We start from the raw sequence: 25,111 nt of genomic DNA, 5'->3' as shown, positions 1-25,111 counted from the left end.
GCCCGCACGGATCATCAAGTCTGAGCTCTTTGCCTGTTGCAAGTGCTCATTTTGACAAGCAAGGAGGCAAACAGCATTGGCACGGCTTGCCAGCCTGGTACTTGCCCATATCTGAGAATTGCTGCAAACTTGTTGAATTGTGCCTGCTAGTCTCGCTGGGTAACGCAAAGGTGAGGCTGGCCTAATGTCTGATTTGGTAGCTACCCAGCCAAAGACAAGCCTGGCTTAGACCCGCCGATATCCAACAGCACCCGTCGCCTCTTCGAACCTATCCTCTCTGCGTGTATGTGCTCAACCTTTGGCCGTCTGAGAATATCTTTTGCAACTTCGTTTGCAACAGGCCGTCCGTCTCCCAAACTTGTGGTGAACAAGGTATACTCACGGGTGAGCAAGTGCGTGGAACAGCACACGATCATTCTCACTCTCAAACTTTGGCCGGATGGACCTAGTAATGACCGTCCATTTGCAGGGAAACTGCGTCCTATCGGTGTCTTGGCCGTTTCGACTGGTCTGGAAAGGCATTTGGTCATCGGCCTTCAAACGGGACCACCATGAGAAACGCCTAGCTTCGGGCCAAGAGCCATACGTTCTGAAAAAGTAGTTGGTATCTTCTTTGGAAGTCGAATCACGTTGGTCACTCGCAGACCATTACCAGTATACAGCATAGCAGACCTATGTACCCATATCGAGAGGAGGCACTCGAGACGATCACTGTTGCGGGTGGCATGCAGGAATCCATTGTCACTCATCGTTGACGCCGACACTAAAAATAAGAGCGAGCTAACTCTCGAACGCCCTAACTGTCAAGGACCCGAACCTCGTCGGTGCGCATCATCTTTGCAGCCCCCAACCTGCAAGCTTCGGCGGCCGCCACTTGGCGGGGTGTTTGCAGTCAACCATCACATTCAAACTCGCCTTCCAAACGAGCTTCGAACATCCAGCAGACCTGCCCCCAGATTTTGCTCCCAACCATCGTGAATCTCGGCCTCCACTGACAACAGCACTTACTCGGCTGGGAGGGTTTAAAATGCATTTGGCTCACGTCCCTGTCGTTTCCCGAGGGAATCTACACTCTGGTAACGAGCCATGAGAACCACATTGTTGACGGCCCGGATCAGCGGCATGAGTGCGAAAAGGACACTCACGCCTTGCAGAACAATCGCCGCTCTCCTCTTCTCATGACTCTCGCCAAACGCATGGTCGTTGTCCTTCGAGAACCAACGCCACTCCAGTCCAACCTTTTGGACTGGATCCAGACTTGGGATGCAAAGGCTCTGCTGGATTCTCAGCCACTAAGGCAGTTCGGTTGCTCCTATCCAGATGGAGCACATCTTTCTGCGGGGGAAACCAAGCACCTGGCTACAAGCCCGACTGCTCAAAGAGGAAGCAACCTGCTTTGCGCGCCACATCCCGCAGCTCCGTGCAGATCTATGTAATAACTGATGGAGGGTAGGTGGTGACAAAGCGGGCGGAACGGCTTCTTGGCTTGTTTTCGTGCTAGGAGTTTTCTGGATGCGGTGTAGTCGGAACACCCGGACGTCTGTGAGAACCTGCACTCAAATCAGGACACGGATCTCTACCGGAAGATTCATCAGATGAAAGGCTTTGTATCAGCGGAGGCTGGTAGGGACTTGTAGAATGGTTTCGAAGTGTCCTTCGACTCGATATCCAGAATGGACTCTGGCGGAGATGGATTGCTCCCATATCCACGGAGCGTGCTGGTTGGCTCGTTTCAATCTGGATCTTCCCTTGGCCTTTGAGCAAGCCGGCCAAGATACCAGCTCTCATCGAGTTCAGTTTGGAAGCCTTGTTGAATTCCCAGCAACCAGAAAACCAGACCAACTCTGTTCAACTTCCTGGATCAAATAACAAGGAGTCTCCAGGCAAGGAAGTCTGCATTGCGCAGTGGCTGCTGCTCGTTGAACTTGCGTACCGGGAACGCGTCATCAAAAACGCAGCGACATGAGGTTGGGGGTTTTCCAATCGGATGAACCCTGACGAAAGGACTGGGAGAGCCAGACTACCGGCGCGACAAGGATTAGTGCCTCACCGAGAGGGACATATTCGATGGGAAGGGACCGTGACAACGCCGTCCGGAATTTGCCTCCTGCCGGTCGCCTCATGTACAGAACTCGTTGGTTGGTGTAACAGGACGGCATTGTCCTACCATCCCGCGCATGCCTTCACTGGGGTGCGGGAGGTGATGCGAACGCTTCTCAGCGGCCTGGGCACGTGGCGAAGCGTCCGCCGTCGAAGCCTCAGTTCCCGGCAGTCTGGAGAAGCAGCGGATGTTTCCCGTTCGTCGACACATCAGGCCACGAATAGCACAGCTATCGATAAAAAGTTGTGGCAATTCGATACTCTGCGGTTAAGACCCGACTGTCTTGATTGTTCGCTTAGTGACACAGAGGCGCCTCTGCGAACGCTTCTTCTCGCAGTCGCCACCCCTATCAACGGCTTTCTTGTCTCAACCCTTGCTAATTTGCACAAAACAAGCGTACAAGCCTGACTTACGGTGATTATCCGGCGAGTCAGTTTGCCGATGCGGATAGCCCTCTGGCGTCTTCTGGCCAAGCCTGTGGGCAGTGGCGCAAGGATGCGGATTTGGCAGCACCCTCATACTCACGGGCTCTTGGAAAGGCAACAATGGAAGCTTCCGAGGTTGCCAGCCTTCGAACGGTCGCCGTAAATAGAGAAGGCGGAACGGCGATGCAAGTTGTGCATTGTGCATGGACGTTGGAAAGGCTGGATTGGGGTCCTGAGGTTCAGGAGGAGCGTTATGGGGTGGCGCATTGAGCTTTGCGGCATGAACTATTTTGATGGGCAAAAACGAAGATGGTTCCTGGCACTTACTTTCCAGCCTTGCCTCACCGAGGAAGAACCAAGACGGTCCGGGCGCCCGATCAATTTCAACGACAGCTAGTCCAGCTCAAGCCACTTGTCTGACCATTGTAATTCCGGGGCTCCTGAAATTGCAACCGGCATAGCGGCCGGACGGGCTGCATTGGCGCTGCGCCAACATCGAAAATCCACCCAAACACGACAAGTCACTTTCGGCCGTCTCTGTCTCTCTTCTGGGTGAGAGGGGGTTCAAACCCCTGCTTGGCGTCCAGTGCTTTTTGCTCACCTTTGTACGTACTCGACATGCGTTGAGTTCTGCGGGACGTTGCGGCGAGCCATGACCAATGGCGGCAGATCTCGACTGATCGCCCGCCGGGAACTTGGGTCATGTCAGGGGCGAAGTCTTTTGGCTGCGACCGCGTCTAATAGTCTCTGCCTCTGTTATTGCTTTTGCCCATCTTTTGTTATTCTCTGGTGTGCTGACATCATCCACTTCAGCCGCTTGATCCTGTCTCTCACTCTCTCCTCTTCTCTCTCCACCTTGAATGTCTAGCTCGACGCGCTTCGCGCAAAGGCAAAAACACGGACCCTCGGCCAACTTGTCCAGCGTTAGCTCCACAGAGAGTCAAAGAGATTGGGGGGAGCAGAGACAGGAGCGACTAGACCCCAACCCGCGCCGCATCATGATGGCGACGATGGATTACAACGTGGCTAAGATGTAGATGGTGTGTTCATGGCTTTGACCCAGACTACGCACCTCCCGCGACTAGAACGACAAATGGCTCGACCTGATTGGGCTTGAGGTCTGGTCTGTGAGTATTGAGATTGCAGCTGGACCTGCGATCGGGTAGCCCCCTTCTCATTCTGCACTGCACTGCACTATGGCACTTGGCCACCCCTGGTCTTCGACTTTCTCGGATACCTCACAATGCGAAGGACCGCGCCACGGCGGACGGCAGATCACCCTTGCCTTGTGTCCCCGGCCGCGGACTAAGCAGAGGCGAGTGCCTCTGTCTCTTCCATATATATCATGATCGTCCTCTGCCTGTTCAACCAAACTTCTGGAGAGGACACCAGCTCACTTATCCTACCTGGATCTCAGTCTTAGATCCTATCCATTCACTCGTTATAGTTTCTTTCGTCTTGCAGCTGCCCACAATGTCAGTATTACGCTACCTTTTCCCGACCCTGGCCCTGGCGCTGGGAGCCATCGCCGAGTCCCGCAACTTCGAGCTGGACCTTACTTGGGAGACTGCCTCCCCCGATGGATTCGCAAGGAAGATGATTCTGGTGAATGGCCAGTTCACTGGACCTAGGATTGAGATCACCGAGGGAGACGATGTTACCATCAAGGTCCAGAACAACCTCCCATACCCTACCACCGTACACTACCATGGTAAGTCTCCACGCATACCCGTCTTGATGACGGCTCATGACTGACCCTCACGTCAGGTATTGAGATGTTGAACACCCCCTGGTCCGATGGTGTCCCTGGCGTTACCCAGCGGCCCATCCAGCCCGGCGGCAGCTTCGAATACAAGTGGAAGGCTACCCAATACGGCGCCTACTGGTACCATGCCCACTACGAGGGCCTCATCGAGGACGGTCTCTACGGCGCCATTACCGTCCACCCTTCCGCCTCCCACCAGAAGCCCTTCAGCCTGATCTCCAGTGATGGTGCTGCGATTAACGCCATGGAGAAGGCCGAGAAGAAGGTTGTTCCTCTCGTCCTTTCCGACCACCGCCACATGATCTCCGAGGAGGCCAACAAGGCGTCTGCGGCTGCCAACATCCAGTTCTCCTGCTACGACTCCTTCCTTTTCAACGGAAAGGGTAGCGTTCAGTGCCGTACTCCCGAGGAAATTGATGCCCTCTTGACTCAGGAGAGAAAGGATGTGTTGGCCAACGTTGCCGGTGCCAGAATGACCGACAAGGCGTAAGTGAAACCATAAAGATCTGTAGTGATTTTCGACTAACATGTTTTAGCTGCATTCCCGCTGCTATCGTTGCCCGTGGCCAGGGAGATCTGAGCAAGGTTCCTCCTGGTGTTTTCGATGGCTGCCAGCCCAGTGATGGTGGCCAGGAGACCTTCAAGGTCGAGAAGAGCAACTGTGACACTGAGAAGTGGGTTGCTTTCGACATCATTGGTGCTTACCACCTGCACACCGCCATGTTCTCCATTGACAACCACTCCATGTGGGTTTACGCGATGGACGGCGCCTACGTCCTTCCCCAAGAGGTCGAGGCCATTCCCGTCACCAACGGCGACCGCTACTCTGTCCTCGTCAAGTACAAGCAGCAGGGTGACTTCACCATCCGCTCCGCCTCCGTTATCGCTACTCAGATGCTCAGCGGTACTGCTCTCCTCCAGTGGCGCGAGAAGGGCCAGCCCGAGCCTCAGGTCGTTCCCTCCGCTCCCTGGGTCCGCGACAACGGCCAGCCGGTCTCTCGCGACGTCCGCGTCTTCCGCCAGGCCCTCGCTAAGCCCTACCCGCCCATCAGCATCCCCAAAAACGGCGACGTCCTGCACAAGCTCGTGATGCACACCTCCGGCGGCTCCTACTACTGGGCCTTGAACGAGACCGTCCTTCTCCCCGCGGATTATGAGAACGATGTCCCTGTTCTCTTCGGTGTCCAGGCCGAGGAGAACGACCCCACCATTCTCTCCACCAAGAACGGCACCTGGGTCGATTTGGTCTTCCAGGTCGCCAACTCGCCGCAGCCCCTCACCCCATCCACAAGCACGGTAACAAGATGTTCCTGCTCGGCTCTGGCACCGGTAACTTCACCTGGAACTCGATCGAGGAGGCTGTTGCCGCCAACAGCACTGGCTGGAACCTGAACGATCCCCCTCGCAGGGATGGCTTCGCGACCCCCAACGCCATCAGCCAGCCTACGTGGATGGCCGTGCGGTACCTTGTTGATAACCCCGGCCCCTGGTTGCTCCACTGCCACATCCAGAGTCACATCATGGGTGGTATGGCTGTCATCATTCAGGATGGTATTGACTCCTGGCCCGTTACGCCGCAAGAGTACGTCAAGTACGACGGCTAAACAAACATAAGGCGTGGATGTCCAAAGCATATAGAAACCCGGAAAATATTACCTTAATCGGTGTAATTTGGGAAACCTAACTAGAGATGGGCACGGCACGGCGCGGGCGGCATTTGCGTGCGATTGTTATTCACGACCAAATCTGGTTTGCTACTTTTCCTTTTTCGCGCGGCATTTTTTGGACAAAATCTCTTATCTTTCCTGACTGTCACATATTCAGAATACATGCAGTAATCATTGAATTGATAATGAACATTTACACCACTTCTCATGTCCCCTCAGTGGCTTAGTCTCGGTGACGCCTGTGTGTCTCACCATTCTTGTCTTGGACTACTTGACGCGTCAAAGTCATGTGGAAATGCATTGCTGTGAACACCATCCTGAGGCTGTACAACGACACAACCTCTAATCTCAGTCCTTACTATTTCAGAGGGCTCGAAAGATTCACATATAGTATCCTGCCTCACCGTTATTCCTGCCTCGTCGCACAACATGCCGTGACACATGCGGCAGCGGCAAAGTCGTGCCATCTAGGAGTGTTTCTCCCCCTTCATGAACCAGCTCAGAGCGGCATGCCGCGCTTCCGAGTTGCAGCAACAACGACGAGGCAAGGTTGCGCAGCATCGAGGCCCCGCGCGATGATCAACCTGTTGGTGGAGGTCCAAAGACATTGTCACTACGTGCATGCATATGCATGCAGGTGTGCGCGTCCAGAGTTCATCCATTTTCTTCCCCTTCAATCTCTCTGATGTGCAGTGATTTCGCTCCCTTGCTATATGTTCCTTTTTCCTGTGGCTTCTCCTATTCTCTCCGTGATGGTGGAAGATGCTAGCGAGTCTCGGCAACCCGCCTAGCTAGTGTTGATCTGAGATGTCTCTCGCTTACCAAATGCAGTTGGGCTCAGCCCGCAGGAGGATCTGAGGGCTGACGGATATTCTCCGCTGAGCGTCTAATCTGATGGGCACTTTGAAAATACCTATGCGGTTCGCCTGAGTGTGACGAGAGACAATAGAGATAAGGGAGAGAGGAACAAGACGGGCGGAAAAAGAAAGTGCGGGGGTGGCTGTCTCAACGAAATGGAGGTAGCGAAAGTGAACGAGTACCGGAAAGATGGAGGTGCATATGCACATCTGCAAGCCACTTCATACCAATTTTGCATTATTCCCTCTTGTCCAAAGAAATCGACCAACATCAGATCTAATCTCCCCGAACCCAAGGGGGGGCGGACGGAATCTTTTTGGGTCTGCACTATGTAAAGTGCAGTCTCAACTTCGTCTCGACCCAAACGGCCGTTGCACGCTGGGCGTTCGTATTTGAGATTTTACAGGCGTATGACGCCGAGTGCCGTGGCGAGTGGTGTGGTTTCTTCCCGTCTCGGCATTGGTTCGACCCTAATGTAAGGAGGGAATAGCTTTGTGGACAGGGACCGGTGTGGCCTCTCTTTCCTTAGTGCCTTTTGATGTGAAGGGTGGAGGCGTTAGCGTGATGTGGGCTGGTTTACGTGCGAGGCGCGATGTCATGTGAATTGTTCGAGGTCCTCTTGCGAGTGCGAGGCGAATCTTGGAAGAGGATACGGTGGGCTAGGTGGGACCTGCGCTGCGTGAATCAAGGCTTCGGATGTGGTTGAGGCTTGGCCAGTGGCCAGTCCCATCTTCTCTGGAAAAAGAAACGTTTCGGGAGGAGTGCAGCTCCGAAGCTCCGTAGGAACCTTGCGTTGTCACGTCAACGAGCAATACACACTTACGATCATTAAAGCCAAGGGTTCAAGACCCGTTTATGTTGCTCCGTCGCAGCAAGTCTTTCATTTATGCACTACAAATTGTTCGGAACGCTCAGTATCATGTAGAGACTTTCGTCTCACCGCTTGTCCAGCAGAATACCTCCACTAAGGCGCTCATGACGCTTGTTGTGGACTCAGAATCTCGATCAAACAACTTTGATGAAGCAGCCCGATCTACGTTCTCGTATCTCTAACGTGCCAATCGTCATGGGAGTTCACTTTGTCGCATCGCGAAACGCCAAGCAGTCCGTCCAGGTTGTAGGGAAGTGGAATCACGGCTCCGAACTGGCTGTCCGGAAAGTGGGGCCTTTATTCACCGGAGGCCCGGCCGGACGTTCGGCATGTCTCACTGCAAAACGCCCGGCACCAGAGTGCAAGCCTCGACTACCATCAAACGTAGGCACTCTTGTTGAGAAACTCTGAATGAGTTGTAGGAGGCCTTTTGGGAAGAACGTTTCAATGGCGACTAACCCTAAAGGGCTCCTTACCTTGCATGCGCGGGCGCCAAGAAAACGGCAGAGTAAAATTTGGCTCAATGGAACCTTATATTCAAGCAAATCATGTTCAGTTCAATGCTCACTTTGCGTTGATTCGTTGGATCTGGGCTTCTGCTGACCACTTTCTCAAAGACAAATCACTTATTGGATGAGCGGCTGTCAGCATTTAGTACGGACTCTGTAAGGCAGGCAGCAGGTAAGGTGTCAAGACCCGGACATAAGGTGTTCCTGTCAGCATTTCATCCGGAAGGAGCAATCCAATCTCACGTTATATATCCCCAAATTTACCATTAGTTGTCAAGAGGCGGGCGTAATGTGTTCCTGTCAGCATATCATCTGGAAAGAGTATTTCAGGCTCAAGTTATATACTCCAACAGCTCCCATTATGTTCTCGTCTGCCACAATTGGCGCTCTATCAGAAAAACTCACGCGTGAATATGTCATCGCAACACAAGAGCGTCGCCATCATCGGCGCAGGTAAGACTGACGGGGCTCGAACCAAGCGACCAAACACTAACGCTCTGTCACTCAGGGCCCAGCGGTCTTGCCGCAATCAAAGAGTGCCTTGCTGCCGGATTGACCGTGCAATGTTTTGAGCGCGCTCACGCACTCGGAGGTCAATGGCTCTATGAACCGGCGCCGACGGCAGACACCCATTCGTCCATATATGCCGGAGTCATTCTCAACTCTTGTAGCGCTACCACTGGTTTTAGTGACTTTCCAATCGATCCGGCGCGGTACCCAATCTACTACTCTCATGAGCTGCATCTGAGATACCTGAAAGAATACGCGGCACATTTCGATCTGGAGAAGCATATTCGATTCAATACTTCGGTTATAGGATGTGTACCGGGGAAGAACGGCAGATGGGAGGTGAGAATCAGCAGCAATGAAGTAGGAGATGACCGTGGAGAAGAGCTGTTGGACTTCGACGCGGTTGTATGCGGGACTGGGATGTTCAGCAAGCCTATCATCCCTGACTACGAAGGGAGGGATAAGTTCAAGGGCGGGGTGGTGCATAGCCATTATTATCGCACACCAGGCGCCTACGAGGGAAAGAAGGTCATCATCGTGGGGCTTGGATCATCCGCTGTCGACATCGCGTGTGAAGTCGGGCCTCAAGCCAAAGAGCTCACCATCATCAGCCGCCGCGGTGCATGGGTTCTCCCTCGGTTTGTCCTTGGGAAGCCGTTGGAGGCATGGGATAGTGAGTAATCCGTGGCATCTCGGCTAGGTAAACACGTCAAGGTACAGTCTACTAATATGGGGCAATAGATCGCGCCAGCGAGACGTGGATTCCACCAAGTGTGCAGGAATACCTTTTTGAGAAGTTATTTTACCATGCCGCTGGTAAGATGCCGGCAGAGCTTCAACCAGACCACGGCATCATCAACCAGAACGTAACTGTCCGAAGCGACTTTATGGAGAAACTGCAGACAGGCGTCTTCGCTCTTCGCCGATCGAAAATCACATCCTTCAGGGAGACAGGTGTTGTCCTTGAAGACGGAACCACCATAGACGCCGACGCAGTCATCCTCGCCACGGGATATCACATGATCGAGGAGTCGTATCTTCCCCCTGGCGCGCTGGAAAGTAGGGACGCACCAGCGCCATACGTGGATCTGTACAAGATGCTCGTCCCGCCCCGGTGGAAGGACCTGTATGTCATGGGACAAACCGAGCAAATCGGTCCTGGAAACGCGGTCTGCGAGGCGCAGGCGCGGTACGTCGCGGCCATCATCCAGGGAAAGATACAGCTCCCGAGCGAGGAGGAGATGATGCGGGACATCCGTACTTCTCGAAGCCGGCAGCAAAAGCACTTTATTAACTCGGAGAGACATTCACTGACGGTCGAGTTCGTGAAATACATTGATGATCTGCTGGAGCCGCTAGGGGCCGCCCCCTCGTTTGGGAAGCTTTTTGGCAGGGTGTTCACAAGCGGGAGCCCGTTAAGGGCGCTGAAAGTCCTCTCCGCTGTCTTCTTCGGCTACTTATCTCCTGCGCAATGGAGGCTTTTTGGCGAGGGAAGTGCGACGGAATTGGCTGAAGAGACGCTGCTGAGGACCAATGCCGACGCGGATAAGCTGAGTGCGGGCGAGAAAGCACTCATCTGAAGACCATCGGGAGTGCGTGTATATTGTGCAATCTCTAGTCATGAATGCTACCCTAGCCAAGTCTGCTTTGTCGAGGTGAAGTTGAGTCCCGTTTTGGCTACCACGGACGGAGAGCCTGCCATCATGTCCTGGTGTTTGCTAGTCGTGATAGTGTTGCAGGAGCTGCTTCAGAAATATTTGGAAGAACAATGGGCGGGCGAGAACAGTGTTGGAAGGCTAAGGGTGACGTTCATGAAGACCGAGCTTGCCAAGAACCCAAAACACTCACAGGTACAAATCATTTGTTCATGTCTTGGACGTGCTGGGGTTTGGTCATGTTTTCACACAGTGACGTCCTGATCAGGTAGATGCAAGACATCACCACAATGAGCAGGCTTCATAAGGACATGAGAAGTAGAACATAAAAAAGTTGATAGAGCATTGGGAATCATCCAGGTCTACCCTGGTAGTCTATGAACCTATCTACAGACTGTAAAAAATGGGGTCTCGTCCACTCATCACTCATTAAGAGCCCCTTGGGGCAACACAAACTTTTTTCTCCTTTCCACCATCACTCCCTCCGACACACCATTCTAGTGAAGCAGCGAAGCGAGCTTCTGGACCAGCTGGCGGGTCTCGGGCTCCAGCTGCTCCTCGGGCGGGCTGAGAACAGCCTGCAGGATGGGCAGGATCTTGGGGTGAGGTTGACGACAGTGGGGTTCTGCTGGTCGTACAGCTTGGCAATGGCCTGGTAGATGGGGGCGTTCTCCTCGTAGTCCTCCTGGAGGGGCAGGACGCTGACGACGGCGGGAAGGACACGCTCGACGAACTCGGGGTTGGGGTTGCGGAGGATCATGCGGGAGATGCAGCCAGAAACGTTGTCGACCATGCGGGACTCCTTGATCTGCAGGAGAGGCTCAAGCTTCTCCAGGACGGCGGGGTACTGGGGGATGGTCTTGTCGGTAGACTGGGAGTTGTAGATGAGCTGGCCGGTGGCGTAGGCAGCGTTGGACTTGGCGAGGGAGTCAGGGTCGGTGAGGCGGTGGGTGAGGACAGGCAGGAGAGAGTCCGTGAAGGGAGTGACGGCCTCGCCCATGTACTTGATGGCCTCAGCGATGACACCGACGGCGGTGGAGCGCTCGAGGGACTCCTGGGAGCTGGCGAACTTGAGGATGGGCTTCTCAAAGATCTTCCACATCTCGGCAAAGTCACCGCCAAGAGCGGTGGCGAGGCCGAGAATGACGTCGAGGGCGGTGTCGATGACGAGCCAGTCGAACTCGGAAGAGCCCTCGGCCTCCTGCTCCTCCTCCTCATCGCCGAGGTCCTGCTGGCAGGGGTGGGAGCGGGTGATGAGAGTGCCCAAGATGGTGATGCTCTCCTTGAGCAGGTCATCGTGGGTGAGGATGGAGGGACCACAAGCCTTGAGAGTGGCCGCCATGTTGCGGTTAATCTCGGTAATGACGCTCCTGAGAGTAATCGTTAGTACAATTGTCCAACGAAAATTTTGCCATGATGAACATGAAGTTGCCCAATGGGTCAGACGTGATCAAACGTGTTCTCAGCAACCGCACACATTGTGTGCGTCTGAGTGAGCTGGGTATAACGCGAGTTACTCATCCTTTGAGGGCGGGGGAGGGGGAAATGGAAAAGACTGCTCGAAACGTACCGTTCAGTGTCCTCTTGCCAGACGCCCTTGGTGGCATCAACGACCATTTGGCCAAGGTTGAGGATGACCTCGTCAGGCTGCTGCTTGGGAGGGAAGCCGGCCTGCCACTTGGTGCCGGTAGACTCCTCGAAGAGCTGCCAGACACGGGCGTAGGAGCGCCAGAGGGTGGAGATGGCCGCCTTTCGGGCACCATCGTAGGGGTGCTCGGCGAGAGGGGCGACCTTGCCCATGGCGTCGCCAAGGTACTGCCTGATGGCATCAGCACCGCAAGAGTGGGTGATGACGTCGCCAAGAACCTCGAGAGCAATCTCCTGCTCAAGAGCAACGGCGGTGACACCGGCGAAGTCGTCGAGGTCCTCCCAGTCGGCGTCCTCATCCATACCCTCCTCGTCGTCCTCGTCGACGGCCTTGAAGTTGAGCTTCTTGCCGCCAGAGAGCAGCAGGCCCTCGGGGATGTCCTCCTCCTTGAGGCCGGGGATGGAGACGGACTCCTCCTCAAGCTCAAGGCAGTCGAAGAGACCCTTGAAGACACCGGGGAGGAAGTGAGCGAACTCGCTGCCGTAGACCTTGGACAGGGAGGCCCAGAGGATGAAGCTGGTCTCCTTGAGGCGGGCGTTGTCGAGGCTGAGAGCCTCCTCGCTGGCCTTCATGAGGTCCATGACGTAGGGCTGGAACTCCTGGGCGCCAACAGCGTCGGCAATGCGGCCCATGGAGTCGCAGACGGACGAGCGGAGAGCAAGGGCCTCCTCGCTGTCCTTGATGGTGACGTACTGGCCGAGAGCGCCCATGACGTCCTTGAAGTAGGGCTTGAACTGCTCGCCACCGAGAGCGGAAGCGATGGCGCCAATGGCACCGGCAGCAGCAGCCTTGACGGCGAAGTCCTCGTGGCCGAGGAGCTTGCCCATGGGGACAATCAGCTTGGGGCCGAACTCCTTGATCAGCTCGTCGTCAAGACCCTCGCCAATGAGAGAGTCGAGAGCGCCACAGGCGGCGCGAATGATTCTGACGCTCTGCTTGTCGGAGGCGCCGGCGACGGCCTCAAGGTTGGTGAGGAGGGCGCTGATGAGCTCCCGGTGCTTGGGGGAGAGCTCGTCGGCCATCTCGTCGGCGAGGTGGATGAGACCGACGAGGGCAGCGTGACGGACAGAGCCGTCCTGGTCGTTCAGGAGCTGGAGAACGACGGGCAGCAGAGGCTGGAGCTGGGTGGCAATGAAGTCAGGCGCACCCTCAGCGGCAGTACCGAGAGACAGAATGGCGGACTTGCGGTGGCCGGGGTTGGGGTTCTGGGCGAACTGAGCGAACTGCTCAAGGAGAGGCACGATGACCTGGCGGGGAGGCAGATCGCTGGCCAGCTGGTCGATGAGAGACAGAGCGGTTCTGGCGGGAGAGTTGTCGTCGTCCTCGTCATCAGTGTCAATCTCGGTGACGACCTGCATGCTCTTGACCATGAGCAGAGCACCCATGTCCTTCATGGCCTGGAGCTTCATGCGGCGGTAACGGGCGCACTGGCTCAGGAAAGCCAGGGCCTGGGAGCGAGCATCCTCCTCGACCTCGGTGTTGACGGCGAGGTCAATCATGAAGTGGATAAGGTCCTTAAGGTGGGCAGCAAGGAAGGCGGAGTCGTAGGCCAGGAATGACTGGAAGACCTCGAAAACGTCTCTGTACTGGTCATCGTTGCCCTCGGAGATGGCGTTCTTGAGGATCTCGACCATGGGCTGGACAAGCTGCTGAATGAGGTTCAGGCTCTGGGTGTCCTCCTCGGGGTCGACGAGCATCAGCAGAGCGCCGACGGACTTGACGGAGCTCAGGCGGACATCGGCGCTGGCAGGGTCGACGATGGTCTTCTGGACGAGGCCGAGAAGCTGCTGGGTCTGCTCGGCGAAGTGGGTGGGGTCGTTCTCGAGGAGAGCGAACAGGATGTAGGAGCCAACCTCGCGGTGAGCGACGTTGTCGGAGGTGTTCAGGGACAGGACTCCACGAACAAAGTCCTGGCCCTCGCCATCCTCGAGGTCGAGGCCGACGGCGCAAGCCAGAAGGCGCGACTTGGAGTGGCGCGAAGAAGCAGACTGATCGTTCAGAATGCTCTCCAGAATGTGCTTCTTGGCAAGCTCACGCTTGTCAGCGGGCAGCTTGGACCAGTGCCTGGGAGTCAGGCGCAGCGCCTGGACAGAGGCCAGCTGACGGATCGCGGGGTCATCGTGGGAGATGGTGATCTCGATCAGGAGGAGAAGAGAATCGGGCTGGGAGTAGTAGTTCTTCTGCAGCTCGGCCGTGACAGCCTTGACCTTCTCGGTATCGGCTGGAGAGGAGAGAGCAGGTTAGCAAAAAGCTACTCTTTGTGTTTTTCCAGTGGATGCTCAGGAAAAAAAAAACCAGCGTATAAATAGGCGAGAGCCACAAAGCGAAAAGAAGCGAGGGCGAGGAAATGACGGAGGCTGGTTTTTGACTGGGTTTGCTACCGGGGTGGCACAGGGCGACGGGGACGTCAAAGGGGAGTAAACTCACGGATCTGGCTCGCTTGGAGCAGCTGGACCAAGTTTCCTTTATCCATCTTGTGTATGTTGGGTATCTCGTCGTCCTCCTGCGCGCAAAAGAAGAAGAGAAAGACAAGAAGGGGGGGAAGGAGAGCGAGGGGAGAAGAGAAAGGGAAAAAGAGACCTGGCGCTACGATTTTTAACCCAGAGGGGGATGGAAAAAAAAAAAACCAGGAACGGGGTATCGGCCAGTTGGTTTGTTGATGCCCGAACCACCTATGACACGCCGCAGCAGCTTCAAGGGAAAACAATGTGAAAAAAAAAGCACCAAAGAGACCAGGACCACACAAATTTTAGGGGACCAGCGTGAAAATTTCGAGATTGGCCCCGCCACTCCAGATAAGATAACGAATGGAAGTGCTCTGGAAGCAAAGAAAATTTCCTGTGAGGCGGGGTTATGTCCAGGTACCCCTCCTCATCTTGGACCGTGACTGCAGAAAAAAGTGCATTTCTCCAAGGCACAACCAGGTACGTACCTAGCCTACCCCTCCATTCACGTGTGCTCGGAATCCAATTTCACTTCTTCACGGTGCACTTTGTCACCTGCAGATGTCATGGCAAGTCGCCATTTCTGTCTGGCCAACGTGGGCGGTCAAAATAGTGCCCTGACCTGGCTTGAACCCAAGAGAAAGACAGCCACGCATTCTCCGTCGCTGATCTCATTGTGCAGAGGACCAGGGACGATCCACAAGCAATGCTTCCCGTCTCATGCTCTTGTTTGCCACATTTGTAACCTACAGTATGACTGATGTCCTGCTTGTTCCGGCGCTTCTCCCGTAATATCCTATTCCAGTAATATGCGAATATACGTAGAGGCTGAAGTTCGTGCCCTCGAAAAGCTGTCGCCCGGTCCCGGCCTACAATGGAGGAGGGAGGAGAGGAGGCTGCCTCCATTGGATGCAAAGGCTCTTCAATTGAAGTTTGCAAATTTTGCAAGGTCTCGCCGCATGAATTGTGGGTTCCGACTGGTTTCGAGACAAATCTTATGCCGACCCCCTTCACCGACACTTCCCGCTGTCGGGTCGGGAGCCCCACTCCGGATCTTGTCTCGAATTCGGCGCGCCGCATCCACAATTGGTCCGGGTCCGGGTCCGGGCTGGCTACGGCACATCGAACGGCTTAAAGACGCAAATCTGTTGAAGGTTTTCCGGGGATTTGGAAGAGTCTTAACAAACTAAATAGCTTGGTTCGATTGTAGTATTGCGACGGACCGACGTCAGTAGGCCGCCGATAGAGACAGCTGAGTGGTCGATCGTTGGTTCATATGGCGGAGAGTAGTGGCCGTAGGCTTCGGTGGTTCGTCTCAGACCCTGCGCTGAGCTCAACACCCAAACAGAAATTTTTATCGACGCGGTGTTAGTTGTTAGTGCCACTACTCTAGTAATGCTACTTCCCTCAAGGCAGCACGTTGAAAGTTGAACCTCGCCGCTATCCATTGAGGCCGTCTCAAATGGTAGAGCAGCGGAAGATGTAACTATCGTAGGAGATGTATCGTGTAGAGATGCGATTACGAGCCATCCCCGAAGATGCCTGTTGACTGATGCGGGAGGTTGATACAGTGATTCGAGCTGAGACACCATTGAAGGTGCTATGGATAAATGAATTGTCGTATGCTTTTAAAAGCAGCATAACCCTTTGGTGTGCCAATGCCTAGAAAAGAGCAAAGACCTCCAATTGGCGGGCTACTATTCACTCACACCGTAAGACATGAATAGTCACTTCTGTGTTTCTTCAAACTCGATGAAGAAAACACATGGTCTGTCACTTGCGTGCCGGTTCAAGCGTGAGTTTTGTCCAAGGCAATAAGCCAAGTCTCATTATAAATTTAGTATCGTCTAAGGAATGTATCGTAATATGCATATGCCAAATGACTGAAGAGCGCCGGTTCCATGCAGTGCCGAGTGCCCATGATTAAACCTCGCTATTAATACCCAATTGTGTTGTCGTACCGTGACATGATCGTCTCTTTTCTTCCCCTCTCGTATCCCCAATCGCTTACAGGCCGCAGGCGCTGAGGTCGACCTGGGTAGCCTGGGCGTCGATGCGGCCGAGCTGGGCGGCCTGGCCGTTGGTCAGGTCGTTCATGGCGCCGAGGGCCAGGTTGAAGCCGGAGCCGGCGTGGTCGATGGCAAGGACGTTGATGCTCTTGCCGTTGTAGGTGAGCTGCCAGCAGGTGCCGCACTGGGACGTGTTAGTCGATGGGTTTCTCCTAGGAAGACTCTCGAGCGAGCATAGGCAAGGGTCAACTTACGCTGGGGGAGTTCCAGCCGGCAACGGCGTCAGCGCCGCCGATGTAGGGGAAGCGGGCGACTTGGCCCTGGTTCTGCCAGCCGTACTTGGTGATGAGGCCGTTGGCGCCGTCGGAGCAGGAGACGGCGGTCAGGGAGCGGGAGCCGTCATCGTAGCCGGTGTCATAGGAGACGGAGACGGCCGCGGCGGCGGCGACGGAGGAGAGGAAGGTGACGAGGCCGGAGAGCTGCATGTTGGCTGAGGTATGCGGTGTGGGTGTGTGTGGGTGAGGTGGTGTTATAGATGGAGCTCGGAGGCTTGTTTGGAAAGTTGTGTGTGTGGTAGTTGGAGAGGCTGATGGAGAGAAGCTGATGAGGATGAAGACCAAAAAACAAGTCGGATGAGGCGAGTCTTTCAGTCTCTCTTTATACAGCCTCGACACTCAGCTTGATCCATCAGCCTCCCTCGTTATGCTCTTCCATTATGCTCCATCACCAGCCCCGAGCCGAGGCGAATGAACAGGTCCTCCCCTGCGCCCATCGCAAAAGAGCGAAGAAAGGCCCCATGACGTTGTGGCCTCTCCGACTAGGGCGTCATATTGTGACATGGCCGGCACAGGACCCTTGGCAGGCTTGGCGTGGGTGCTCCATCCTACATGCCACATCGTATGGGATGGACCGCTGGAAGGGGTGCAAGCTTCCCCAGGCCAGGGTTCCTCCGGTTCGTATCGCCAGCAACCCGAGGTGGGAGTTGAGAGGTGAATGCTACCCAGAAGGCCCCAGGCTAGGAAGCAAGGGAAGGTGCACTGCCGATCACGGATCTGGTATTGACGACGTGGGGAAAGGGCCACTAGAACGAGACGAGGATTCTGCTCGTATTCACTAGCCCGATCCCGGCCAGCGTTGGTGCCGCCGTTTGCTGCTGGAGGCAGAGGAGAGCAAACACGGGCTCAACTCGAATTGGCCGCAATGCAACGGAGCCACGGCGGGTGACTTGCGTGTTGGCCGGTGCCCGGCGACAGGGCTGTCTTCCTGCTGTTTTTAGCACTCAGAGACCGCTAAGGTTAATTCGGAATTAGCATGATTGGTCCCGCCACTTGCACCCCCCGTTTGTTTGCCAGCCCAGCCTCTTCCCCCGGGCGCATGCTAGGTACCTACAGTACAGACTAGAGTGGAACATCAACAGACTTGATTGAGCATTAGCAGACAACATTAACCGTACGTATCATTCTTTCTAGTCAAGGTTCTGCGGCTGTCGATCCTTGTTTGCGCCTTTACCGCCTTGGCCGTCGCAGCGGAGCTTTTTTTTCTTCGAGCCTGCCGAAGTGCATCGGGCAACCTTCCCGCAACGTTTTCTCCGACAGCCGTCTTTACAGGTACGCTGGGTAAAATACTCTCTTGTTTTTCTCCACAGCCGGCCCCCCGGTGGAAATCAGCGGGACGCAGCAGTCAGGTGGCCTCTCTTTTCCTCGTGTTCGCGAGAGAGGGTTTCTTAGCCAACGCATGCGTCGCTGCGGCCCTGTTGCTTGCTGCCGGGCTTTGTCGCATCGTTCGACCTCGACTCTCTCCCACAAAGGATGAGGCTGGCGCTCCGCGGTGGGAACGTCACTGGCTGACGGGCTGTGGCGGACGTCCATCCACGCTTCTCCCAATCCTGCCATGGCCGTGACCGCAAGTAGGGGACGCCAATGAGCGCCGCCGACGATCTAACAGGCGTAGCTGCTTACAATGGCAAAGCAGCCTCGGCCCTTTGCTTGCTCCGCCCATTGGTTTACGTGCGCTTCACGCTGACCATCCGCGACGTCCAGCAACGTTACAAGCGCGCAAGCGCGGATCGACGACCGCAGTCTCACCTCACTCGTACGCAACAAATGGATCGGTCACGCTAGTGGTGTTGTCTCCCCACGGGTCGTCCGATGCATCCGCTCTTCGCCGCCTTTGAGTTTGGTCGCGACGCCGAGAATAGATCCGGAACACGGCCGCAAACGTTTGGCGCCTCTGCGAGACGCAGCTCCATAGCTCCAGAGTCTGCCAATGCGAGTCCGACCTGACCGACAGGCATCCGCGATGAGCGGTGGGGCTCGCGAACCCTCGGCGGAACACGCCAGAAACACGAGCTCTCGTCCTAATCCCCGCTTGCTTCTCGAGACTTTCCGGTCGATGCTCGATACTCGAGGCGGTGTGCGATCGTCACCGCGGGAACCCGTCTGACCCCGAAACCGTTGCATTCGAGGGGACGACTCTTCGCTCATAAGAAAAGGCGCCCCTCATCGGTTTGTGAGCAACGTCGAAGTGTAGTCCGAGTATGTTGGGCATCATGTTGGATCGTCCGTCTTAGTTTCAAGGACAAGTCCGAAAATCAGCTGCGCGCCAAGCACCATGAACCTGAACTCTTGGGGATGATGGGTGTTGATGTCAGGACAAGGAAGAATGTCATTGGAGATCATTGAGGCCGCTCTGGCTACGCCTATCGGTCAACAGAAATCTCTGGGGGAAATCGACAGATAAGATGGACCACGATATGAATGCCCCTCAAAAGATGGGCCATTCTGTGGTCCATGTTGCGTGTTATTGTCATCAGACGAGCATCTGGACTGTCCTGGGTATGATTCCCGAATCAGTTGACGTCTCAGTGCGAGGGTCCATGGAGATCAGTTGACGTCAAAGGAGCGCGAAATTCTCCTTTGCGTGTTCGACTTTAACCCATATTGCTATAGCTTTCCAAAGTAGGCTTCGGCATGAGATGTCGTCGGAAGAAGAGGTTGCCATTGGCAAGAACCTCGAGCAGTGAAAGCAAAATAGAGTAAAGACGAATGGCGTGATAAGATAAGGCGCTGGAGAGCTTCATACATTGACCAATGATGGACCTGGAAGCCACCCCGCACTCAACAGGGCTTCCCTCCCCCTCCCCCACCGAAACAGCTCAGCCGCTGAGACGCTCCGGTCATCGGGCGACCTCAAATTTTTTGAGTCACGAACGACATCAGTCAGGCGATCGGCTCTCAGGATCACTCTCAACTCACTGCTTTGCAGCCAAAATCAACCTCATCTCATAGAGGAGCTACTCTTCCGTTGAACCGAGCCATCGTATCTCCCCGAAACCCATCAATTGTGACCATTCGTCGTCGATCTCCTACCAGGCCTGAACGGACCTGAACCCCTCCCCTCATCTCGCAACCCCTCTCAGCCCACCCCCTCGTCACGACTTACACCGCCTGCCCATCATGACCAAGGAGACGTTCGTGATCAAGACGCCCTCGTCCTCCGCCAACATTGGCCCGGGCTTCGACGTCATCGGCCTCGCCCTGTCCGTCTACCTCGAGCTGCACGTCACCATCGACCGCTCCAAGACCACCTCCTCGGAGCCCCTGAACTGCCGTCTCACCTACGAGGGCCAGGGCGAGGGCACCGACGACATCAGCCTCGACCCCTCCGTCAACCTCATCACCCGCGTCGCCCTCTACGTCCTGCGCTGCCACGGCCAGCGCATGTTCCCCGTCGAGACCCATGTCCACATCAAGAACCCCATCCCGCTCGGCCGCGGCCTTGGCAGCTCCGGCTCCGCCGTCGTTGCGGGCGTCATGCTCGGCAAGGAGGTCGGCCACCTGGACCACCTCGACCTCGACAGGCTATTTGACTTTTGCTTGATGATTGGTGAGAAGGTCCCAGGACTTCCAAAGGCGTTCATGCTCACACAAAACCAGAGAGGCACCCCGACAACGTCGGCGCGTCACTGTACGGAGGCTTCGTCGGCACCTACCTTCGCCCCCTGAAGCCCGAAGATGTCCAGCGCATCGAGATCCCCTTGAGCGAAGTCCTGCCCGCCCCGGCAGGCGGCGTCGATACCGGCGAGACCCCGCCGGCGCCGCCCCACGGCATCGGCCACCACATCAAGTTCCCCTGGGCCAAGGAGATCAAGGCCATCGCCATCATCCCCGACTTCCAGGTCCCCACACACCTTGCGCGCGAGGTTCTGCCGCCGCACTACACCCGTCCCGATGTTGTAGGTGGCCTTGTCCCATCGTCTCACCCCCCGTGCCGCATGTCCCTCCTTTCCCCTCGTCTATGGCTGACCCGCGACACAGACCTTCAACATGCAGAGGATAGCCCTCCTCCCCGTGGCCCTAGGAACCTCGCCGCCCGACCCGGAGCTCATCCACCTCGCCATGCAGGACAAGATCCACCAGCCCTACCGCCAGACCCTGATCCCGGGCCTGGGCCAGATCGTCGAGAGCATGTCGCCCAGCACGCAGCCGGGCTTCCTCGGCGTGTGCCTCTCCGGCGCCGGCCCCACCATCCTGGCGCTCGCGACGAGCAACTTTGAGGAGATTGCCGATAGGATCATCAAGATCCTCAAGGAGAACAACGCCGACAAGAACGTTGGCTGCCAGTGGAAGATCCTGGAGCCTGCCGAGGGTACGCAGGTCATCCGGTGAATGGGGGGAAGCCAGGGCGGTTTGATTTCGGAAAAATAACAGAAAAGGGGACAAAGGGGTTCTTAAAAACATTTTAGAGGTCGGGAATCTTAGAGACTTCTTATGATACCCACAGGACTACCGGCATTCTCAGTTCCCACGGGACGGTCTCGGTCCTCTCTACACACGTCATATAGTCAGCCTCTCCGACTATGTCGCGGGCTTGACTTCGTATTGCTTCAGTCTATCCTCGAAGCCTTCTCCGTTCCAGAGTCCATTGTCTTTGGTCGCCTTCCTCTGGGGCGGGCTAGTGTGCTTAATGATGAAGCTGGCTACGACAGCGCCGTGCGCAGATGCCAGACCCTCGCCGCCTGTATTCGTGAAAATGGCGGTAACGGACCCAAGGAAGACGTTGCCGGCACCCGTAGAGTCGATGAATTTGGGCGAGCTGTAGTCTTGAGAAAGTTTAGCTATACCAATGGCTCTCTGGCAAATGGTTAAACATCTTACATCGCCTCAACTAACATCTGCGGTCTGTCAAGGCGGCGGACATTTGACCAGCCTGCTGACCGAAATGGATATGGACGCCTGGAACGACAGGTGCGTAGATGGATTAAATAGATGGGACCACCAAAATAGGCCACTCTGAGTGTCATGTGCGTAAACTCTCGCAGCATGATAATGTTGGATTTTACCAGAAAATAGACAGCATCAGGGACAATCCAGTATTTTTTGACCGCATCTATATCCTCAACACTGAATGGGCAACCTGCGGTCTTTGTCTTTGGACAACGATACAAGTATTTACAACAGAAGAAGCTCCATACATCTGAATATGTATCGTGCTCTTTTATGGTAAATTGCAAGAGCTATCTCACACTTAGTCAACTCAGAGTTTATCTCAATCTGTAGAAGTATTGGGAAGTTTTCTGCCTGAAGAACAGTTCTCTAACCTACAACGCAAGTAGTTGTCTGTTCGAAAAAGACCGTTAGTATACATGGATAACTTGGTTTATAGACTCTTGCAACGCTAACATCCTGCAAGTAAATTCCGAAGCCAGCCATTTACAATGAACGACGTGTATCTCCGACAAACTTTATATATCTTGTTCTAGAATGGTAACCTCTTTGTTAATCCTCTGTCGAACAATAGTCTGTTGATTCATGCAAAACATGAGAAAGCCTTTCCTCAATGGCCTGGTTGATGTTCACACACAATCTCTTTTGCCAAAATTGAGGTTTGTAAAGAATACACAACCACCACCCCAATTACATAGAATCTTCGGTTATATCAAAGGCGACGCAAAATTAGTCCCTCTGAGTTTTTGACAGTTTCAATTGAGTATCTTTTTCCCGTCCTCGCACTTGAGCTTCAGCCAAAGCTTACCAGCTTGCTTCTGCTGACCAGAAAAGTTGCCAGCGAGGCAGATGGATCCTTTTGAAACGTTGCCATAGTTGCCCTTGAGGACTGGCATGGCGAGGAATCAAGGTGGTGGAATCATGCTTGCCCACAACCCCTTGCGAATACCTATATTTCCAATATACGGTGTACCCATCACTGTTTTCCCATCAGCCAACGGCGTTGTGAAGAGTCTGAATCGTCTGCTTAACCTAGATGTTCCACGAAGGCTCTATGTCTTCCCAGCCGCTAAGAGTATTGGAAACCTCCTTAGGGTACCAGTTATCAGTCCTTCATGGATTGATTCCTATGTAGGAAATGAACCTGTATACTGACTCCAACATGAACACGATGTGACGGTCTTGTTTATATAAGGCAACGCCGCATTCGCTCAGAAGACAGTGAGGGCTATTACGGCAAATTTGGGCGCGGCTCACCTCGACTCGCCCTGCTCAGCCTGTGGATATAGATGGTCCTAAGCCTAGGCTTGCAATATCATAGTACTTTTTCTTGTTTTTGAGAATAGTACATAGTATCCTAGATATTGGGTCAGAATAGTACAAGTTATTCTAGCTTATGCATCACGTATCCTTTTATAAGAGTCGATCCATAATGCATGGCAAACATTACACCTACTGAGGATTTAATGGGCTTCAGGTGATCCGGCCAGTCCACCATGTACATATTCTGGTAATTGGCCGGAGGCGGCGGGGTCTCCTGTAAACACCGGGTGAACCTGGAGCCGAAACCATTTGGAGCAGAAGCTGGACGCATGCCTTTTCTAACTAAATATTGCTCCTCGTCGATTGTCATCACAGTGTCCGGGCCCGCGATGTCAACGACTAGCTTCTCGTAGTCCTCAGGCTTTCTGTCACTCCAAACATTATCCGCCGCTATGATCTTCTCTTCGCTGGTCCAGAAGCCACAGATGGACTGCTGAAATGTAGTCGCTCACTGTGACGTAGCCCTTGGCAGCATCCGATGCCTCGACAACCAAGGGCTGCGACTTGGTAGGCCGGTCCGTGCCGCAGCACCTCATCAGTTCTGGCTCGTCCTCTTCCTTGTCCTCGTCTGCCTGGTCTTCTGAATCAAAGTAAAGCTTCGGATCCAGCTGTCCATAAGCACAGTCCTCTCCGTCTGGATTCGCATGCCGTTCGTGTTTCTCAAGCCACTGGCCTTGCCACTGTTGCAGGGCATGAACGTCAACGGCGATAGATTTGACCTTTGGCTCTGTGAGTGACGATTCCGCGATGGCGTGCCAGACGATGATGTTGTCTGCAGCGTCTTTGATAGCATAGGGCACCCGCGTCAGATCATCGTAGTTGCTCTCCTGGACAATAAAGACATTGTCGTCTAACGGGCCTTCGCAGTCTCCACAAGATGAGCTTGGCCTCAGGAGTCAGCCCGACGGGTTGGCCAGACTTTTGCCGTTCTTGAAACGAGGGATAGCGGAGCAGGTGAGTAGACATGACATCTCATGATGGAAGGAAAGTTTTGTTAGTTGTGCAAACCGGGGAATTGATTTAAAGAAAATTGTTGGAGGCAGAAGACATCGGCTGTAAATGAATAACGATGTGAATAGTCTTGATTATACCTACATTATAGTATCGTGTTGTGATATGCGATATGTGCAATGTATAATTGCTCTAACGAATGTGCTACGTAAAGCCTCATACATGTCAATTACCTTGAGCAAAATGACAGAGGTGTTGATCTTCTATTGCGCCACCGTTCAACGATATAAACTCGAAGCTATATTCCATCATGACGATGACACCCAGTTGCTTCCCAGGGATCGCAAGCGTCTGAGGAGACCCACAGATACGTTCAATCTGTGCTTGAATATGAAGGCCATCTCCTGTCAAAAGAGCTCCTTAGAGATCTACATATATGATACTTAATGGCTGCTGCTCTCTGACAAGCTAGGTCAGGCTTCTAGCGTAGATGTTTATCGCGTAGGACCCCGTACCGACCGTTTACTCGGCCGGTGTTTCTCCATGCATATCCCTCTCTATCACCGCCTACGTAGATTTAATCTTACTCAAGTAGGGCTGTTTCCAGCATTATCATTTGCCGAGGCATGCAAGCCATATAATCTGATGACATGGAGCATCAACTGCGATTTGGGCCTGAGACCTTTGCAGCGCCGGCCCGCCGCGCGTTCGCTCAACATGGAGGTTGAGTCAAAAACGCGATCTATCACCATCTTAGATTTACAAGACGACATCAGTAACGAAGGTTACCAGGGCTTCATCATGAAATACTGAACATGACTTTCTAGCTTTTCTTTCAAGCCGTCAGTGACGCAACGGACGCTCATAACACCCTTACCTATATGCTCCCTTATCGAGGCAAGGAAGTCAGATCCGGCTGTAATGAGACAACAAAGGGTCACGCGCTTGCTCTTCAAAACAGCGAGACGAGCACCGAGTGTGCCTATCCAATGGATGTCTCATGTATGGGTCAAGATCCAACAAGTGGAAATATCGAAACAAGTTTGGAAGGCGGGCGCGATAATTGCCGCACAAGCCAGAGCCGCCGGGAATACCGCAGAAGAAACTGACGCCGGAAGGAGGATCTCGTCGAGGACGACCGTTCCGAGCG

The 25,111-nt window shown here is 54.5% G+C and overlaps 6 protein-coding genes across 6 annotated transcripts; 3 read left to right on the top strand and 3 right to left on the bottom strand.

Moving 5' to 3' along the window:
• Positions 1-8,609: 8,609 nt before the first annotated feature.
• ColSpa_04965 (dimethylaniline monooxygenase [N-oxide-forming] 5) lies at positions 8,610-10,286 on the top strand (the record flags this gene model as incomplete). Its single annotated transcript, XM_049271177.1, has 3 exons — positions 8,610-8,649; positions 8,705-9,379; positions 9,448-10,286. The coding sequence occupies 3 exons, from the start codon at positions 8,610-8,612 to the stop codon at positions 10,284-10,286; spliced, it is 1,554 nt and encodes a 517-aa protein (XP_049127134.1).
• Positions 10,287-10,858: 572 nt separating this feature from the next.
• ColSpa_04963 (putative inactive 1-aminocyclopropane-1-carboxylate synthase-like protein 2) lies at positions 10,859-14,482 on the bottom strand (the record flags this gene model as incomplete). The annotated part of the gene is given in 4 exon segments (XM_049271175.1): positions 10,859-10,957; positions 10,975-11,731; positions 11,932-14,230; positions 14,437-14,482. 4 exon segments carry the CDS (start codon positions 14,480-14,482, stop codon positions 10,859-10,861), a joined length of 3,201 nt encoding a protein of 1,066 aa, XP_049127132.1.
• ColSpa_04964 (uncharacterized protein) lies at positions 11,907-14,430 on the top strand (the record flags this gene model as incomplete). Its single annotated transcript, XM_049271176.1, has 3 exons — positions 11,907-13,553; positions 13,632-14,248; positions 14,319-14,430. The coding sequence occupies 3 exons, from the start codon at positions 11,907-11,909 to the stop codon at positions 14,428-14,430; spliced, it is 2,376 nt and encodes a 791-aa protein (XP_049127133.1).
• Positions 14,483-16,460: 1,978 nt separating the features above from the next.
• ColSpa_04962 (protein Snodprot1) lies at positions 16,461-16,947 on the bottom strand (the record flags this gene model as incomplete). The annotated part of the gene is made up of 2 exons (XM_049271174.1): positions 16,461-16,646; positions 16,717-16,947. The coding sequence occupies 2 exons, from the start codon at positions 16,945-16,947 to the stop codon at positions 16,461-16,463; spliced, it is 417 nt and encodes a 138-aa protein (XP_049127131.1).
• A 2,970-nt stretch (positions 16,948-19,917) lies between these two features.
• Positions 19,918-21,129, top strand: ColSpa_04961 (homoserine kinase; the record flags this gene model as incomplete). Its single annotated transcript, XM_049271173.1, has 3 exons — positions 19,918-20,347; positions 20,398-20,696; positions 20,779-21,129. 3 exons carry the CDS (start codon positions 19,918-19,920, stop codon positions 21,127-21,129), a joined length of 1,080 nt encoding a protein of 359 aa, XP_049127130.1.
• A 189-nt stretch (positions 21,130-21,318) lies between these two features.
• ColSpa_04960 (uncharacterized protein) lies at positions 21,319-21,661 on the bottom strand (the record flags this gene model as incomplete). Its single annotated transcript, XM_049271172.1, has 2 exons — positions 21,319-21,563; positions 21,634-21,661. 2 exons carry the CDS (start codon positions 21,659-21,661, stop codon positions 21,319-21,321), a joined length of 273 nt encoding a protein of 90 aa, XP_049127129.1.
• Between the last annotated feature and the right edge of the window lie 3,450 nt (positions 21,662-25,111).

Source organism: Colletotrichum spaethianum (assembly GCF_022836535.1).
Source record: "Colletotrichum spaethianum MAFF 239500 DNA, contig11, whole genome shotgun sequence".
Classification (NCBI taxonomy): Eukaryota; Fungi; Ascomycota; class Sordariomycetes; order Glomerellales; family Glomerellaceae; genus Colletotrichum; species Colletotrichum spaethianum.
Note: the sequence above shows the minus strand (reverse complement) of the source record. Positions and strands in the feature narration are given on the sequence as shown.